This window comes from Xiphophorus hellerii, chromosome 10 (genome assembly GCF_003331165.1).
Source record: "Xiphophorus hellerii strain 12219 chromosome 10, Xiphophorus_hellerii-4.1, whole genome shotgun sequence".
Lineage (NCBI taxonomy): Eukaryota > Metazoa > Chordata > Actinopteri > Cyprinodontiformes > Poeciliidae > Xiphophorus > Xiphophorus hellerii.
Genome location: NC_045681.1, coordinates 6,608,041 through 6,625,382, shown reverse-complemented (window position 1 = coordinate 6,625,382; position 17,342 = coordinate 6,608,041). Strand labels below are relative to the sequence as shown.

General features: G+C 35.3%; 1 protein-coding gene across 8 annotated transcripts in view; it reads right to left on the bottom strand.

Annotated features, from left to right (window-relative positions):
* Positions 1-16,579, bottom strand: part of adam11 (ADAM metallopeptidase domain 11) — a 36,028-nt gene extending 19,449 nt beyond the window's left edge. For 2 of the 8 annotated variants that reach the window (XM_032573555.1, XM_032573560.1), the window contains exons 1-6: positions 15,983-16,578; positions 15,725-15,870; positions 10,502-10,578; positions 10,160-10,223; positions 2,816-2,898; positions 1,999-2,056 (exon numbers count right to left, since the gene is read on the bottom strand). In XM_032573555.1, coding sequence (XP_032429446.1) covers positions 1,999-2,056; positions 2,816-2,898; positions 10,160-10,223; positions 10,502-10,578; positions 15,725-15,870; positions 15,983-16,040 — 486 coding nt within the window. In that variant the 5' untranslated portion in view covers positions 16,041-16,578. Of the gene's footprint in view, positions 1-1,998; positions 2,057-2,815; positions 2,899-10,159; positions 10,224-10,501; positions 10,579-15,724; positions 15,871-15,982 lie in introns of all 8 variants that reach the window. The other 6 variants (XM_032573556.1, XM_032573561.1, XM_032573562.1 and 3 more) reach the window with 5 other exon arrangements.
* Positions 16,580-17,342: the final 763 nt, after the last annotated feature.

The window sequence follows — 17,342 nt, the reverse complement described above, 5'->3', positions numbered from 1 at the left end:
TAAAAAATAAAAACAAAGCAAACATTAAACTGTAAAAAGGTATTTAACATGCTAACTATTAACTATTTTTGCATGCAGCTGTTGTTTTTCAGGAGATTAAAACTCTCATGCATTTTGTAAATTTTGTTTTAATTCCATTCAGATTCATTATCTGGCCCCCCGGCACTGCAAAACAGGACATTACCCGTCCGGATAACTACAAGAAAATTTACAAAAAACAGAAACATAAAATACAGCGGAAACCTTAGACTGTTCCCCTGCCTAAAGGAACCTCAGACTGAAGAACTCTTGGCCTCCAAGCCACTTAAACTAGCTCTTTTAAATACCAGATCAAAAACATTTCATTATACATTACACATGAACAATAAATGAGGCTCTGTAGAAATTAACATTTTAAACATTTAGCATAAAAAACTCTCCCTCTTCTCACAACTAGCAGTGTGAAGAAAACATTGCCATGTGTGGTAAACAGATCACAGAGGAAAGTGCACTAATGCAAAATTAATCAGCCACATAGTCGTCATAATGGCTGTAACAAGTTCTGGCCATGGTGGTAGGAAAAATACTTTATGAAAATGACCCAACTGAGACAAAAAGCAAAGCAGCGAGGCGGAGAGTGAAGGAGTTTCATGACGAGCTGAGAGACTATCGATCCGTCTCTCCATGTAATTGAGCTGCACTTCGATTGCTGCGGTTCTTAATGGGAGAAAAGCTCCGACTGCTCCGTTCTCAAGCTCTGTTTCGCTTTCAGTCACTCCCATTTCTCTCAATGTGACATGAATTTCATAATCAGATCTGAGCAAAGCCTCTCAAACTTTCTGTGCTCAGAGAAACCGCCCTGAGGATGAGGCTCAATGGAGGAGGAACGTGTCAGCGCATTTTTCCATTCAGAAGCTCAAAGGAAGATTAACGCTGTGTGGACGAACGGAAAATCATCCAGAGAGACGGAAAAATGAGGCGGTGCTTTGCTAGCAACCCAGAGAGTTTAATTTATACAAGTAACTAAAAGTAACACAATAATTTTTTCCACATCAGTTTAATTCAATATAAAACTTATGAGACTTTAACAAAAACTGCAGGTGTGGGACTCTTTATGGTGAATTTGGGGTTAAAACATGTTTGCTTTTCATTCAGAGGGTAGAAAATACAGAAATTTTACTCAAGTAAAAGTAAAAAGTACAACGCAGAAATTTTTTATTTTCCAAAATAAGCTACTCAATGTAATTAGTTACAACTCTGACCTGCATCACAACAAAAATGTACAAAATAAAATTGTTTTATATTGTAGTAGTGCCTAAGCCTGTCGCAATAATTCAATTATTCAATTAATCGCATGATAAATGAAAATTAGTTTACTAATTTCCATTTGTATGATTTATTGTTTTTCTCTTTTCTCTCTTTCTACTAAAAACTGGATGATAAAAGTCTTCAGTCTGGAGCTTTGGTCTTAACTGGCCCCTTCATTTTTTATTGTTTTGTTCATTTACTTTGTATATTTAAAATGTCTACCAGTTCCAGTATTAAAGGTTCATTAGATTTTAAAGTTTACTGATCTTTGAGAATGTGTTATTGCATTATTATGTTATTGCCATTATATCACTTAAAAATGAGCTCAAAACAACAATATTATCATTTATCGCAATAACTTCTGGGACAATTTATCGTCCAGCAAAATTTGTTATGACAGGTCAGCACTTTCCCATAATATATGCAAAAAAAGCTAACAAGCTAGCTAGCAAGGGTATGTTAGCAGCTAGTTAGCTGTAGCCTCAATTACTTTAAGTCACAGAACAGAATGAAACTTTTGTGTTAGACTCAAACGTTGCTTGACAGAAAAGTCCTGCGATAAAAATTAACTACATAAAATATATAAGATTAAGACTTGTGATTAACTTATTTAATGTCAACTTACATATTTTTTAAAATACATAAATTTAAGACTTTATAAGACACCTGCTCAGGCTGATTCAGAGTCAAACATGCCTCATTTGAACTCACCTCTCCGTTACCGACGGGTTCAATCCCATAAGAGAAGTTGGAGTCAGAAAACATCCCCCTGAGAACAGTTTAAAGTAAAATATTAGACATGCTCAACTCAGCAGGGTCAGGAGTGTTAGGGCCGTTGTAGATAGAAATAATAACAGTAAAGAAAAACTCAGAAGCTTTGATAATAATGTCAGAAATTTTCTAATAATAATAATAAAAATGGAAATTTCTGAGCTCCAAAAGCTGAAAATTTGTGAGAAAAACCTTAGAAATGTTCTACAAAAAACAAGTAAATTTCTAAATATGAAAAATCAAAACTTTGAAAGAAAAAAATCTGAAATTTTGAGGTTAATCTGCAAAACAATTCTAGAAAGAAAAGGCCAATGTCTGAAATTGAAGAGTTGAAAATTTGCAAGAAAAAAATAGGAAATTTTGAGATTAATCTAAAAAATATTATAGAAAAAACAAGTAAATTTCTGAGTTTGAAAAGTAAAATAAAATTACAATAATTATTTTTAAATGAAAATTTTAGATTAATCTCAGAAAAATTTGAGAAAAAAACTTGGCAATGTCAAAAGTTTAAACATAGAAATTTACTTGTGTTTTTCTATAAAATTTCTGAGATTAATCAAAAAATGTCAAAGTTTTTTTTCTAGCAAATATTCAACTTTTCAAACTCAGAAATTTCCTTGTTTTCTCTAGTAAATTGCTGAGCTAAATCTCAACATTTCTGGGTTTTTTGGTAAAAATTTACTCTTTTTTTAACTAAAAGGGTTCTAAAATAATCTTTTTTTGTTGTTGTTGCAGTAATTGTAAGTGTTTGACCCACTGAAGGCCTTGGCAGGTGGATATCGCAGCCCAGGAGCCAGGCAGCCCCCGCACTCGCCCATGGTAGTAGCAATGCTCCCCGCCCTGAAAACAAATAATAGATTAGAGCGAGACACTGAACCCTCCATCTTCCTGTAACGTGTTCATGTCAAATTTCAGAAAATGAAACCAGTGCCCGTCTGAGAACCTTGTGCTGCCACTGATCACCTGGCAGGTATTTTCCATCAGCCGACCGTCAGCCAGGTGGGCGTTTGCTAAAGGAGATCAATTACTGCAGGACAACTTAGAAAGAATGATACTGTCTAAATAAAACAGCATAAAAAATAGGAAAATGCAGAAAGTCTTTGTTCACCTCTATGCTCATTCACTGCATAAAAAACCTGAGACTGCCAGTCGCATAACGATCTGCTGCAAGGTTACAGCGTGTAACACCATACTGAGGCGGATTGCATAAGAAATCTTGAAGGGCACTAACTCTGCAGTACACAATATTTTTACAGCATCTGTAGTTATAACATCTTCTTCAAGTTGTTTAAAACCAGAAATATTTAATTGCTGTTAAATGTAATAATTTGTAATCGCTAATTTGGGATTTGTTTCAGTCGCTAAGCTAAGCTAGCTTTCTCCAGACTTTCTGGAGGAAGTAAAAACTTTTATTTTTAGGCAGTTTTTCTACATGAAAGCACAAGAAGAATTAAATAAGGATGAAACCAAAGTGACAACTCATAGTTCAGCACCCAATTCATCAATGAGAATCACTTTATGGGAGATAAAATACTATTTTCTTTGGCGTTTTTTATAATTGTTGGTCATTTGTTCCTTCGTAGTTTTGTAAAGTTGCAGTTTTCACCCTTTTGTATCCAAAAGTAAAAATGTACAAACCGGACCTATTTACCATGAGATATTTCGACATCAAATTATATTTGCTTTAATGATTCAAAGTAATTTTGCATACCCTACACAAAGGTCTACAATGAGGAAATGTGGTTAGGTATTTCAAACTGATAACAGTTATTTTGTTTTAATAATCAGTCATATTCAACTGAGTTGCCCAAACTGGAATCAGAACCACAGTTAGAGGAAATATGCTAAATTTATATGCAAAACGTTCAAAAAACAAAACAATTAAGCTAAATATTAACTGATTGAAATGTTTTGTTAAGTTAAGAAGTAGCAAACGGTTAGTTTGTGGAAACAACATGGAAGTAGGTTGAGATGAAATGGGAACATGTGGGTACAAAAAAGGGCCAAAAACGGACTGATTTGGCAACAGGACCCAGATGTAACGTTTAATGCTTAAATAAAAAGTCTAAAATTAAAGTAAAATTGGGTTTTTTTGCTAACAAGTTTCACTTCATCCCCTTTAGGAATAGCTTTTTTTGTCAAAAGGAATTAGAAAACAGCTAAATTGTTTAAAATGCTAAGGCACAATGGTGTATGTTATATGTAGAAAATTTCACCTGTTTGCTAGCTTTTTTAGCATCTCTAAAATATTTAAAAGAAAATGCAACCTAAAAGCCAAAATTTAAAAACATATCCAGTCACTTGAAACCATTTCTTTTTTGGCTGATTAATATGTAAGTTTCCAGTAAACTGCGTCTCGGTTGACATTTCAGTTTGGCTGAAGTGCAGAGAGGTAAAACCGTCGCCTCCAGATTCTATCACTTGATTATTCATAATCCCCTGCAGGGCTCCAACTGGACGATCATGTTTTCAATATAGTGTTTCAGAGCCGACTCTGCGCTCGGGGTGCAGATATGGTCAGATTACAACAAACTGTAGGGACACTCTGATGCCAATCAATAAATTCATGTATGTTTTTACAGTTTTAAGAAGCTTAAAGTAGAGGAATATTATTATACTCGCATCTGTTTGTGGATTCTTGGAAATTGGGAATGTAATAGTATACACTCATCTTTCCATGGGTGAAACATGGGGAGTTTGTTTCAGTTGTTTGTAATGAACCTCAGTAAGTCACCGGAGTCAGCTCAGATAACAATATAAAAAAGTAAAAGCAGCAAATCTGTCCAGATATTTTTCTAAGATGCTGCTAGTTTTGGGCTGGTCCTGCTTTTTGCTTTCAGAACTTTCTTTATTCTTCATTGGACAGACTCCAACTGACACTAAACAGGCAGTTTTGGCAAATCTTTTGGCTACGACACAATTCCCCTGTTCAATCACATCCCAAAAAGGCTCTGTTGGAGTGACATCTGGGGACCGTAGCGGTTTCTGCCATCTCCTGATGGAAATAGCCATCAGAAAATGGATACAATATGGAAATAAAAGGGACCTGCTATACAAAACTAGCATTTAGCACATTTTTATATTCTTCCACTTGGGTTTCTACTGCTTCTAAAAACAGAACAAGCGATTTAAAAACCCACTCAGTTGTGTTTTGGCAATAAGTTCATGTTTTTTGGGGTCTGAAAAATTATCCATTTCAAAACCTTCCGGAATGTAATGTCACGTTCAACTGGCACTGTGCTGTTACCTAGCAACCCCAATGGAACAACCCGTCACCTAGCAACCCAACCAGAGTTCCACCACATTTATTCAGCTTTTTTAAAAAATTTACTTTATTTTGAACAAATAACCTTTTTAACACAATGAGTAATGTTATTTTACACTAAAGAAAAAATAATAAAGGAATACTTATCCATAAATAATATAAAATAACCACAAACATTGATAATACTGGTGTTAATGTTTTGCAAATCCACAAAGTAACATAAAGTTTTTAAAAAAGTTAAATATATTTATACATAAATGGGTAAAATAAAATAGTGTACCTATTAGTTTATACAAACACTAATATTTTCTTAACAAATGTGCAAAAACACAATCTGTTACAAGTGTCTGCTTAAAAAAATAAAATTAAAAAATTTATAACAAAGGTGTCTGCTTATGAGATAAAGTTTAACTTATTAAGAAGAGTTTTTGCTTTCGTAAGTTTCTGCTTATTTAAATGAAGTTTTAAAAAGCTCAATATAAATAATCACATTTATTCAACTGTATTCACTGTACAATGGCTGCTGGAAAAGATAAGTGAAACCACTTGCTGCAGTCTTGTTGGTTGTGCAGGAGGTTCTACTTCTGCTTTTTAAAGATGTATGGTTGTATAATTTTGCATCCGTTTGTAGCTTTTTCAATGTCAATTGTAAACATTGAGTTGGGGGGAGGGGAGGTGCCAACAGCAGGTTATTTGGATTTAAAGTGACAACATGCCTTAAAACAGCTCATTCTGAAAGGAGCTCAAAATATGCAGAACTGAACAAGACCAACTTTGTTCAAAACATTTTATGAACATGTTTTGCATAGTTCAGAGATCTAATCCTACTCAAAATTACACCATCGCTAGCAGACTGAACCACTGGTACTAGGTCGGCTGTAGCTGAAATTAAGAATTGTTGGACCAAGCAACAACTTTCCCATGTTCCATTTTAAAATTTTTGTAAGTTTTTGTAAATTGGAGCTCCAGTTTCTGCTTCCAGGTGACCGGAGTGAATATTTCATGTTTCTTGGTTGCAAAAAGTGGTTATTTTAGCTTCCGTTGGCTTTTATTATCATTTTGTAAACTGGTCTCCTCCATTCGCCAATGAATATCAACAAGCCATTTCCCTGCGTACAACAGCTGCTCACACACTCTGTTTTTCGCACCACTTTCTGCAAACCTGAGAGATGGTTGTGTGTGAAAATCCCAGCAGATCACCAGTTCCTGAAATAGCCAGACTAGTCTGTCTGGCACCAACAACCATTCAAAGAGCTACAAGCAACTGAACAGATCCAACAAATAAAGCTGCTGGTCAATATGTTAACCAATTTCATGAAGACTTGTCCACAAATTCAAATCATTTTCACTTGCATTTAAACCTATTTGAGAAAATCTGACTAATGTCAGCATTTAAAATATTACATTAATATTTAAAGTCTAACATTATATTGTTATTTGCAGGTCTATGCTCCACTCCACAGTAAAAAACAAAATAAAAAGGACTTTACAGTAACTTTTTAAAACCAACCAAAGCCTACAGTTTACAAAGCCTAAACAGTAAGCTTATCTGGATCTCAGTACTTTTATTTTCTTAAACCTTCAGACATAGACGCAACACTACTTCTCGGAGGAAAGAAAATACTTTCATTAGTCATACTAGACAGAGAGAGAGCTCATAGCACTTAGCACAGGGCAGGATAATAAATAAATAAAAGGTAGGATTACGAGGCTAAATGGAGGAAATCAAATTGCCTGACACAGCAGACACACACTGACTGAAGAACTCAAAGGGCTTTTCAGAAAGGTTATGTGTGCACTACAAATAATGGCTACTCTCTCATGTAAATAAGTCCCATGCATACAAAATTATGCATAAAAGGTAAAATATCTCCAACAAAACATGAGCAGAACAACATTTGTAGAGAGTGATGAAATAGCTTGAACTCAGAAATGGACAGCAACAGTTATAACCTTCAGAAATAAGAGGATTGAAGTTGACAACTAACAGAATTAGAAAAGTTAGAGTGCACTGAAAGCCTGCACTCAGCATTAATGCTCTCAGAGGACCAAAGGAATGGTAATAACAGACAGATGAAGCTTTAGAAGGAAAAAGAAACAACTTAAAAAGCAAAAACTACCTGTAGCTTCAGGTCTGTATCCTAAGAAAGAAAACAACTACTGCAATAAGGAGGGACTGTAACATTTCCATAATGTTCCAGGTTTTATCTGATTTGAAATAACATTCATTCATTTAAGAAAATGTCTGTTGGGTTTTGAGTATTGTTCAAATTTCACTGGTCATGTTTAGTTTGTGTTAATTGAACTCTAGTTCATTTCTCTAGAAAGTCCAGTTTGTTTGGGGAGATGTGAACGCGCAATTGACTTCTGATCCGGACAAAAAAGACAAATTCTGGTCTGCCTAAAAGCCTCAGTCTCACTTTAATATAAGTGAACTCTGGTGCGGTTCAAATGCATATGTGAACGCCAAGCGGACTGGAGACAGCTCCTAAAGCAGGAAGCAAACTACAGTGCCCGGCATTCTGGGTAAATATAACCGAAACAAACCCAAGAGTCTAGATACAGCGAAAGAAATGGCTGTGTCTTTTACCAAACACAAAGCAAAAATCCTACAACCGCTACTCCATTTTTGTTTACATTTCATGAAGAAAGAAGTCTTCCGCTGAGTGTCATTTCCTTCAGTGGTTCTTGGTGCAGCGCCACCACAGGCGAGGAGGGGAACAGGTTGTTTTTATAGTTTGGTTCATTTAACAAAGTGCAGTGTGAAAGCGAACCACAGCAGCTGAAAATGTAACAAACGTTGCAATTTTGGTCCAAACACCAGAATACAAACAGAAAAAATAAATAAATTAAGACTTTTCTTCCCCCTGGAAAAAAAACAACAACTCTTGGATGCCTGATTGAAACAAAATAGACCCAGAGTGGTTCTGCTCCTGACTGCTGGCTGCCATAGCAACCGCTCACTGATTGGTCAGGTGGCTCTTTCAGCAGAAGAGTGACGAGCGAGAAAACGAGACAGAAGATTAAAATACAGCAGAGGACAAGGCATAATTGAGAAGCTCATAGAGAAAGCTGTAAATCTCTGATGGGAATAAATAATGGGATTTATTTTAATCAGATGTATGAATAATGGCAGACAGAGCCATGCCAACAACTGAATCATAAGTGCCTCTGAAACTGTGCCGAAAAGCTGCAATTCAATGCTATTTCTTAAGGCCAGAGAAAATAAAACGCCACATGAGTTCATGCTACAAAGAAAAGCATCCAGCTACTTCAGAAATGCAAAAACATTGAATAATTTAATTGTTTTTGGCCTGGAGTGCAATAAAAACTCCCCTATAATCTGCAGAAATAAAGGATTTTTATCTCAATTTTTAGTCAATATGTTGCACATGAGCTGCTTTTGTTGCAAAAATTGGATAATTAAGACATAAAGAACAATGTTGGCTTTCCAAATAAGCAATAAAGTATCATACAGGTATTTTTGGTCTAGTTTCTAGTGAAAATATCTTTGTATGCTTAAAATAAGACAAAACTAACTTACAAGTAGCTTTTCAGCATTAAATAGAAGCTTGTTTTAGGTAAATAATTCCTTATTTTTCATTTTTAAAAAAGCACTGTCAGATTATTTCACTTATTACAAGATATGGAACAAATATTTTTTAAACAATATTAAGGATTTATTAAAACAAGCTATTATTTCCTGCTGAAAATGTACTTGTAAGTGTGTTTTGTTGTTTCAAGCGTACTAAGATATTTGCACTACAAACTAGACCAAAGATACTTGGTAAGATTTTATGTTTTTGCAGAAATCCAATGCCACAATTATCAGCATCTCTAGTAACTCCTTTAAATAACTGTAACTAAAGTATTTTTATAATGCATGTTCCATTTTCTTTAAGTTAATCAGGTTCTCTAGTATTTTAAATTATTAATGCTCTTATTTTCATAAGTCTGGACTCTAAAACTCAACCTCAAATTGACGAGGAGAGCAATAAATAAATAACGGGTGTGATAAATAAAGCTGACGAGAAACCAGGTAAAAAAAGTCGATACCAGATCGTAGCTTAATATCTTCCACTTGCAATCTGAGCAACTAAGAGCTATTTTTCAAGTACAGATACAGCAGATATGATGTTACAGTGTTGATTTAGAGATGAAGAAAACAGAGGAAATCATGAAGCTATTAGTGGTGAAAACGCTGCAGGATACAGGCTTAGTGCCGACAACAACAGGCCTCCAGGATGTCATGGATTTAAAGGGGCAGTATTGATTAAAATCAACGCTTTTAAGTTTTACTTCATGTTGTAATGTTGTTCCCCCATCAAAAACAAACCTGGAGTGTCGCTTTGATTCATTCACGCATGTTTGAGAAGTCATTTAATCTCCATGGCAACCATTGAAAACGCCGGGGCGGACTTAGCCCCGCCTTCTACACGCAGCTCCTCCTCAAGAGCTGCAGTTTCCAAAATTTATTTTACAAGCTACTACTCTGTGAAACGCTGGTAAAGAAGTTGTTAAAGGGTTATTCCAGCAGCCATGTTGTGACGACTTCCTGAAGGCGGAGTTTCGTAAAGAGCAGGAGTTCTTAAAGAGACAGAGGCCCAATTTCAAGGCATTAAATTATGCCACTTTTAAGTGGCGTCCTGAAGAAATCTAATTCAAATGGGAATGGTTTTTAAGAGTAGTATTTCTGTTTGTGGCACATTGAACACCGTGTCATACTGACACAGTCATGCAGTTACCTAAAGAATAAGTAATTTAAGTAGTTTGTCATTTTCATAGACGCCACATGGTAACAATAGTTCCACATTACACATATTTATATAACCTTACCGTATTTTGTGATAGCTCCCCATTGTCAAAGTGACGCTCCACGTAGTCTGTAGAAAGGAGGTTGCTGTAAAGTAAAAGTAAATTAAACGGTTATAAAACCCTGCTGTCATTACTCAGATAAATTCAATGATTAATCTGGGCTTTTTTAGTCTGGTGTTTATTCTAATAGATTTGAAAAACCTCTTATAAGCTTTTATCTATGACATAAGAAGAGTTGTGTCGCCTGCAGCTACAAAAACAGGGGATGTACAGAATGTGGGGGAGTGCAATGCAGAAAAACAACAAATCTTTAAGTGACGGCTGTAAGGAAACGATCAGAAGGTCACAGGCGTGTTTACTTACTGGTTCAGTTCCAGGTCAAGGGCGAAGGATGTGCCAAAGGCCTCCACCAGGAAGCTGCTCTGGGCCAAATGAATGGGCTAGGAGAGAAAATAACAACAAATGGGAAAAATCAAGAAAAAGTCATTAAAACATTTCATTTCATTCAGTAAATTGATAAATTTTAGCTATTTTAAAAAAATTAAAATTAACAAAATTAAAAATGCAAAAATTTGTTTGTTGTTATTTTTTTAATGTTTTTCCCCTAAATGGTATGGACTACTTTTTGTCCCAAAATAAGGACTTTCTATTTTATGCATTTATTTATTTTAGTTTTAACTGCTCAACAATAAGCAAAATTTTATTACATTTTTATATCATTAAAGATCCACAACACAAAAAGGCTTCAGCCTTTTGCCTTAAGGCGACAGTTTCAAGACTTTTTGGGTCATTAATTGTTGACCAAATTTTTACCATCGTTAGCCAGAGGTCAGCGGCCGAACAAATTCATTTTAAGGGTCACAACTGGCCCGCAGCCCACACTTTGGACACCCCTGATATAATTTAAAAGTTAAATTAATTTTTAAATGGTTATTAATTAAATTTAACATAATTCATTCATTCAAAGAAAACAGATGAGTGCTTCTGCAGCACCAAAATAGATCTAAAAATATTATTTTATGGATCCAAAAATGAACTAAACTGCTCTGCTTGTTGAAGCACAAGAATAAAAATATATTTTTAATAAAAAATTATTGCTAACAGTTTTAGATAAGATGTTAAAGAAAGAACTATGATTTTTTTGTACGCCTGGTTTCTATGTTTTAACTGATGCTTTACAAACAAAATATTGTTGAACTTGATGATCTGTGGCGTTGAGTTGCTCAAAGTCTGGAAGAAAATTATTAGATTTTTACAGATTTGCTCACTTACAAATTAAAAGCTTTTGACATGATTTTGTTTAGCCTCTGTCCAAAAAAAAGAGGAAATTGTGTGTTTTTCTTTTAGTAAAGCTACTAAAAGTGTGATAAAAATCACAAGCTATTTTTTAGAGAGAAGGAGCCAGGATGAATTAAAATACATTCACAAAAATGTGGAGAATTTGTAAAAAGTAAGAATTATTCCTGTTATGTGCTGCAGAACGGAAACCTTTAAAATTCAAAACCATGAATCTCAGGACGGCATTGATCCCAAATAAAAACTCACTTCAATGACTCACCAATTTGTCAAAGATTTCACGCTTTCAAAAGAAAGAAAAAAATGGCGAATAGGGATGTGAGAAAAAAAAGTGAGTGTGGAAAAGTGAAGGAAGTCAGATTTTTTGACAGCAGGATTCACAACAAACACTGATGAGGAAAGACGTCAAACAGCGATCGCTCTCTCTTTCCAGATAAAAACACCTTGCTTCAGACCAGCAGCTAGCAAACTACCTGTCACCTAGCAACCCCAGAAAAGCCCAAGCGAGCTCCAGTATGTTTGGTCAGCTGGTTTTCACCACTGTATGGTTGTCCAATGGCTGCTGCGTTTTGTTGTTGACTTGCTGCATTCTTATTGGTTGTGCAGGAGGCTCTACTTCTGCTTTTCAAAGATGTACAGTTGTATAATTGCATATCTGTTTGCATCCATTTTTCTGTGGGAGTGTAAACGTTCAGTTGGACGGAGTATTATCATTAATGCCAAGTAGGGCTGAAACGATTAATCGGTCTAATAGAGATTAATCAATTATTGAAATAATCGTCAGCTAATTTAGTAATCGATTAATCACTAAATGGAGTATTTACAGACTTGAAGAAAAGAACTTTTTGAAAAACAACATATTCATAGCAGTAATTCAGAATCTTTTAGCAATAAAATACAGACATTTGTCTGTATGTTTTAGCTTCACCCTGTTCACATTCACAAAGGAATGCTGTTATTGCATTTCAGTCTATAAAATGTTTATTTTCCTATTTAAATATATTTCTAATATTGCATCAAAAAGGTTTAGGTAGCTAAATGAAATATCTGTAGAATGTGACAGTTTTTTTTAACCGATTAATCGTCAGAATAATCGATTACTAAAATAATCGTTAGCTGTATTCATTTACTTTTTGTAATAGCAGTTGCCAGGTTTTCAATAAATATATGTTGTCTGGATGAAAACAATGAATTTGTTTTTTTATTTTTCAAATATTTGGGTTCTATATTTACAATGAAACCAAAGCCAAAAAAAGCAGCATGATCCCTCATGGATGTATTGAGGAATATACAAACGCCATAAAATAAAATAAAATCAATAAAATTCCCCAACTTTTGAGACTTCACATGAAAACTAATACAAAAACAGAGTAAAAATGTTTTACTATTTGGTACCCTCGTTTAAATTCACATGCAAGGCGTTCTTTAGTTTCATCAACAAGGTCATGAGACAACATGCTAACCACAGAGGGCAGCTCAAGGTCAGACCTGCAATGCCGACAGTGGGGAAAGGAAAGGTAACAGGAGACAACAGGTAGAGGTGTGAAATATAATCTGACAGGGTGGAAAGTAGCAAGAGATAGAAGTGGAGGTGGGCTGAGTTTTTCTTTTTTCTCATGCAGGAGGTGTGGTCGAAAAGAGAGAGAAAGAAAGAAGGAAAGAAAGAGAGCGAGAGAGAGAGAGGCATCCAGGAGTGAGAAGACAAAGAGGTGAACCAAAACAGAGTGTCGCTTTTCATTGCAGTTTACAAAGCAGCATACTGTATATAGGCAATGATGGCGTATAGGGCCACAGAGGAGAGAAGAAAAATTTGTGAATTTCTGCCCAAAAAAACTGAAATCTTGAGATTAAACTCAAAAGTTTTCTAGAAAAACTGGACGTCTGAAAAGTTGAAAATTTGTGGAAAAAACTCTGAAAATTTCTACAAAAAAAATGTCAAAATTTTCTGAGCTTCAATGTTGAAAATTTCTGAGTTTGGAAGCTCAGAAATTTTTTGTCTTTCTCTAGAATATTTCTGAGGTTGATCTCAAAATTTCAGGTTTTTTTTCCTTCTGATGTTTTACTTTTCAGAATCAGACATTTCCAAGTTTTTTCTATGAAATTTTAAAAATTAATTTCAAGTTTTCAGATTCTTTTCTAGCAAACTTTCAACTTATGAAACTCAGAAATTTCCAAGTTTTTCTAGAAAATGTTAAATTAATCTCACCATTTCTGAATTTGTTCTAGGGAATTTTAGACTTTTCAAGTTCAGAAATTTCAAAATATACTTTTGTCGAGTGAAATATAATCACTGGAGAAGTTTCTTAAGTTCTCGCCTTCGTATCGCTCATTCAGCCGAAATTCCTGACCAGAAATTACTGATTTGCTGTGACGTGATGAGAAAAAGGGGAGAGGGCATAACAGAAAAGTTTCAACGTGATGGGGGGAAAAAGACGTGATTCAAATTAACACGGTTGATTTTGAGGACGTAAATGCACTTATGGAGCGAAGTATTAACATTCCTTCCAGTTTAATAATAATGTTTATTCGGTCACTATTTAATATAGCTGACACAAAATAATTCAGTTTTTTTTTTTTTAAATTCAGCATATTATGAAAAATTTGCCCTTCAGGTTAAGAAAAATGGCCGCTAATTGTTAGTCAATAGAAAAAATCAATTAACTTTAGATTAACTCATTAATTAACAACTTGTTGCATCCCTACTATTTGTGTAAGTTGGAAACAGTGGCAGCTTTTATTGAGAGCAGCATGGCACACCACAGGCGGAAAAGAAAAGTTTTCTATGACTTTGCTAAGGCTTATTTCATGCCCCATTAATGGAGATGGCCGACTTCTGTGGTTTGCGCAGAGTAAATTCATTACTGCTGCAGACAACATGTGGCTGATGAAGCCAACTTGTGTATCCGAGTCTCAAGTTGTGATTTAGTGAAAAATTCTGGGACATTTTTAACCGTTTTTCCAGGAAGTCTGCACTGGATTTGGTGTTCACACATTCGGTATAAAGTCATAACTACTTTTGATTCTATGCATCTCATTAAACATGTAGCACACAAAGAGTCGTAAAATATCTGTAAGTGAAAATTGTCTTTTACTGTTTCAGGGAATAAAACAGGAATATGTGATAATTCCTGGGTACTGGAACAATGAGCAAATCCCACTGTTCTTATCTGCAGAGCCATAATTAGAAAAGTCTTCTATGTTTTATTTGTAAAAACACACAAAAAGAGCATTTTTAATTCTTTCTATGTATTCATGGAACATCTGAGCGAACTAAATTGAAGGAAGTGTGAAAAAATGCTAACTTAATTAACTATGTCAGGGGTCTTCAACCTGTGGCTCTTTAAACCTTCTGAAATGGCTCTTAATATCTGGTTTAACATAGTAAAGAATAAACTACTGTCTGCAATATAAATTTAATAATAAATGCTTTTTATCAAGTAATAAATTGATATTCCATGACAGAATCACACCAGTGGTATCGTTTAATTATTGTTGTTATTTAGTTGAAAATTATGTAGGTTTTTATTTTAATTTTCATTAAATTTCAACATCTCACAGAAGGAAACGTACATATCTTCTTTTCTGTTACCTGAAGTGCACAAAGTAAGGATATTTGTACGCTTAACTACATATTATTAGTATGGGTGCACAATATATCGGCATCAACATCGATATAGAGCGATATTAATAAATTTTTGACACATCAATATTGGTACCACAAACAAAACTGGGCCGATATTAACAACCAATATTTATTTCCATCTTGTTGCCTTTTTGTAAAGGTGTCAAAAAAGTTTAGAAATATATATAATATCGTCCAAAACATCTATATTAATATCAAATATCGATCCAAATTTTTATATCGGTGCAACCCTAATATGAGCCTACAAAATTCAAGTGCAATGTGTTCTCTAATGTCTTTTTATTAATCCCGCAGTTTTGTTTTGTAATTTCTGCCACTTCCTGGAGAACATTGAGTTTTTTGGTTGTGTCTTCGTCGACAAAATACGCTGATTAGATGAAAATAATCTTTCGCTGGTGGTGTGGTTCATTTGTGAACACAGTTGTTTGTGTCTTAACATTCTTTGCAGATGAAAGACGGATCAAATTTCATGCATTTTTGGCCCAATAGTTGTTCCATACACAGGAATGTGCGCTCAAAACCACAAATTATTGTTTGTTTACATAGATGTATGCGCTCATATCAGTTTCACTGCACATTCAGACTGGTAGCACAGCTTTTGAGCAAAACTGTGGGGGTGTTAAAACATATATGAGTGTAAAGCTCACCTGCTGAATGCCATCTGGCAGGTTTCTGACCCGGGTGTCCAGGTGACCGTGCAGCAGCTCCTCCTCTGAGTGGATCTGCTGCAAGAGCCGCTTGGGTTGGACGACCTCCTCTGCAGAGGGCAACCTCACCCATTCCCCCACACCTGCTTGGAGGATAAAGCATAATGAAAAACTACCCCAAACAGCCCATTTATCTCCGTTTTTAATTAGATGTATGTGCAAAAATTGTGGGTAAAGAAAATAAATCCACGCTTTTACCTGTCTCGGCGTACCTCGCACAGACTGCGGCGAACAGCAGGCATCTCACAGGGATCATGATGCTCACATAGTCCCAGTGATTTCCTCGGAGCTGCGACGTTAAATGACCCGACAGGAGCCGAGAGGAGCGCAGCGGGACTGATGCTGAACACGACAGCTGCTTTCCTCTTCTCTTAAACGCGACGCCCGCATTTCGCAGAGACCGTCCCCACGGTGCGCGGGGTGAAAACACGCGGATGGAGCTGAGTGAAGCTGACACCCCACCCACGTCAAAAAAAATTCAGCAAATAGTCTGAGTGGTTAGTGCTCCGTTAGTGCAGGTTTGTGCTGTTAAAACGGTCGTTTGTGCAGCTTTCGTTTCTGAAATATTAAAAGTTATCATTTTGGCCGATGACGTCACCACCACCCCATGTTGCGCCAAAACAAACCAAACTCGGCTACTTCGTTAGTGCTTCGTTAGTGCAGCTTTGTGCTGTTAAAACGGTCGTTTGTGCAGCTTTCTTTTCTGAAATATTAAAAGTTATTTTTTAGGTCATCAGAGTTCACCATCCCCCCATGTTGCTCCAAACATCAAAATTTTTGCTTTACGTCGCCGCCACTATGTAGCCTGGGTCACAATGTTCTTCTTCTTTCTTCTTCTTTTCTATTATGGCGGATCACAAGCAACTTTAAGGTGCATACCGCCACCTACTGTACATGAGTGTGTAGCAGCATTACTTCACATCTATTAAATTCTATTTTTTAATTTTGTATTCTTAAGATAAATAAGCAATGCTTTCCTTAATTTGTGAATATCTGTTATGTTTCTTTCATTTCCTAATATACCTTTAAGATTCCATTCATGCCCCATATTTCTAACTATTCTCTTTAATTCTTCCCTTTCGAGTTCATATGACTTACAGTTCATCAATATGTGTTCTACATTTTCTTTCTCTCCACATCTCTCACATTTATCACTATTTTTCCTCCCTATTGTATAAAGCATGTCATTTAAGTAGGTATGACCAACTCTTAATCTACTAATTATTATTTCTTCTCTTCTGTTTCTTTCATTAATGCTTCGAATTCAAACTGACTTTTGTACTTCATATAATCTTCTTCCTTTCTTATCTTCATTCCACATTTTTTGCCATTTCTCCATTTCTTTACTTTTAATAAGTGATTTCCCTTCCCCTTTCCCAAAAGGAATTGAAATGGTTATTTCCCCTCTAAAGCCCTTTTAGCTAATTTATCTGCCTTTTCATTGCCTTTTACTCCTTCATGTGCTGGCACCCAACAAAACCAAACATCAATGCCACCCCTACATAATCTAAATAAAATATGATGAATTTCTAATACTAAATCTTTTCTATCGATTCCT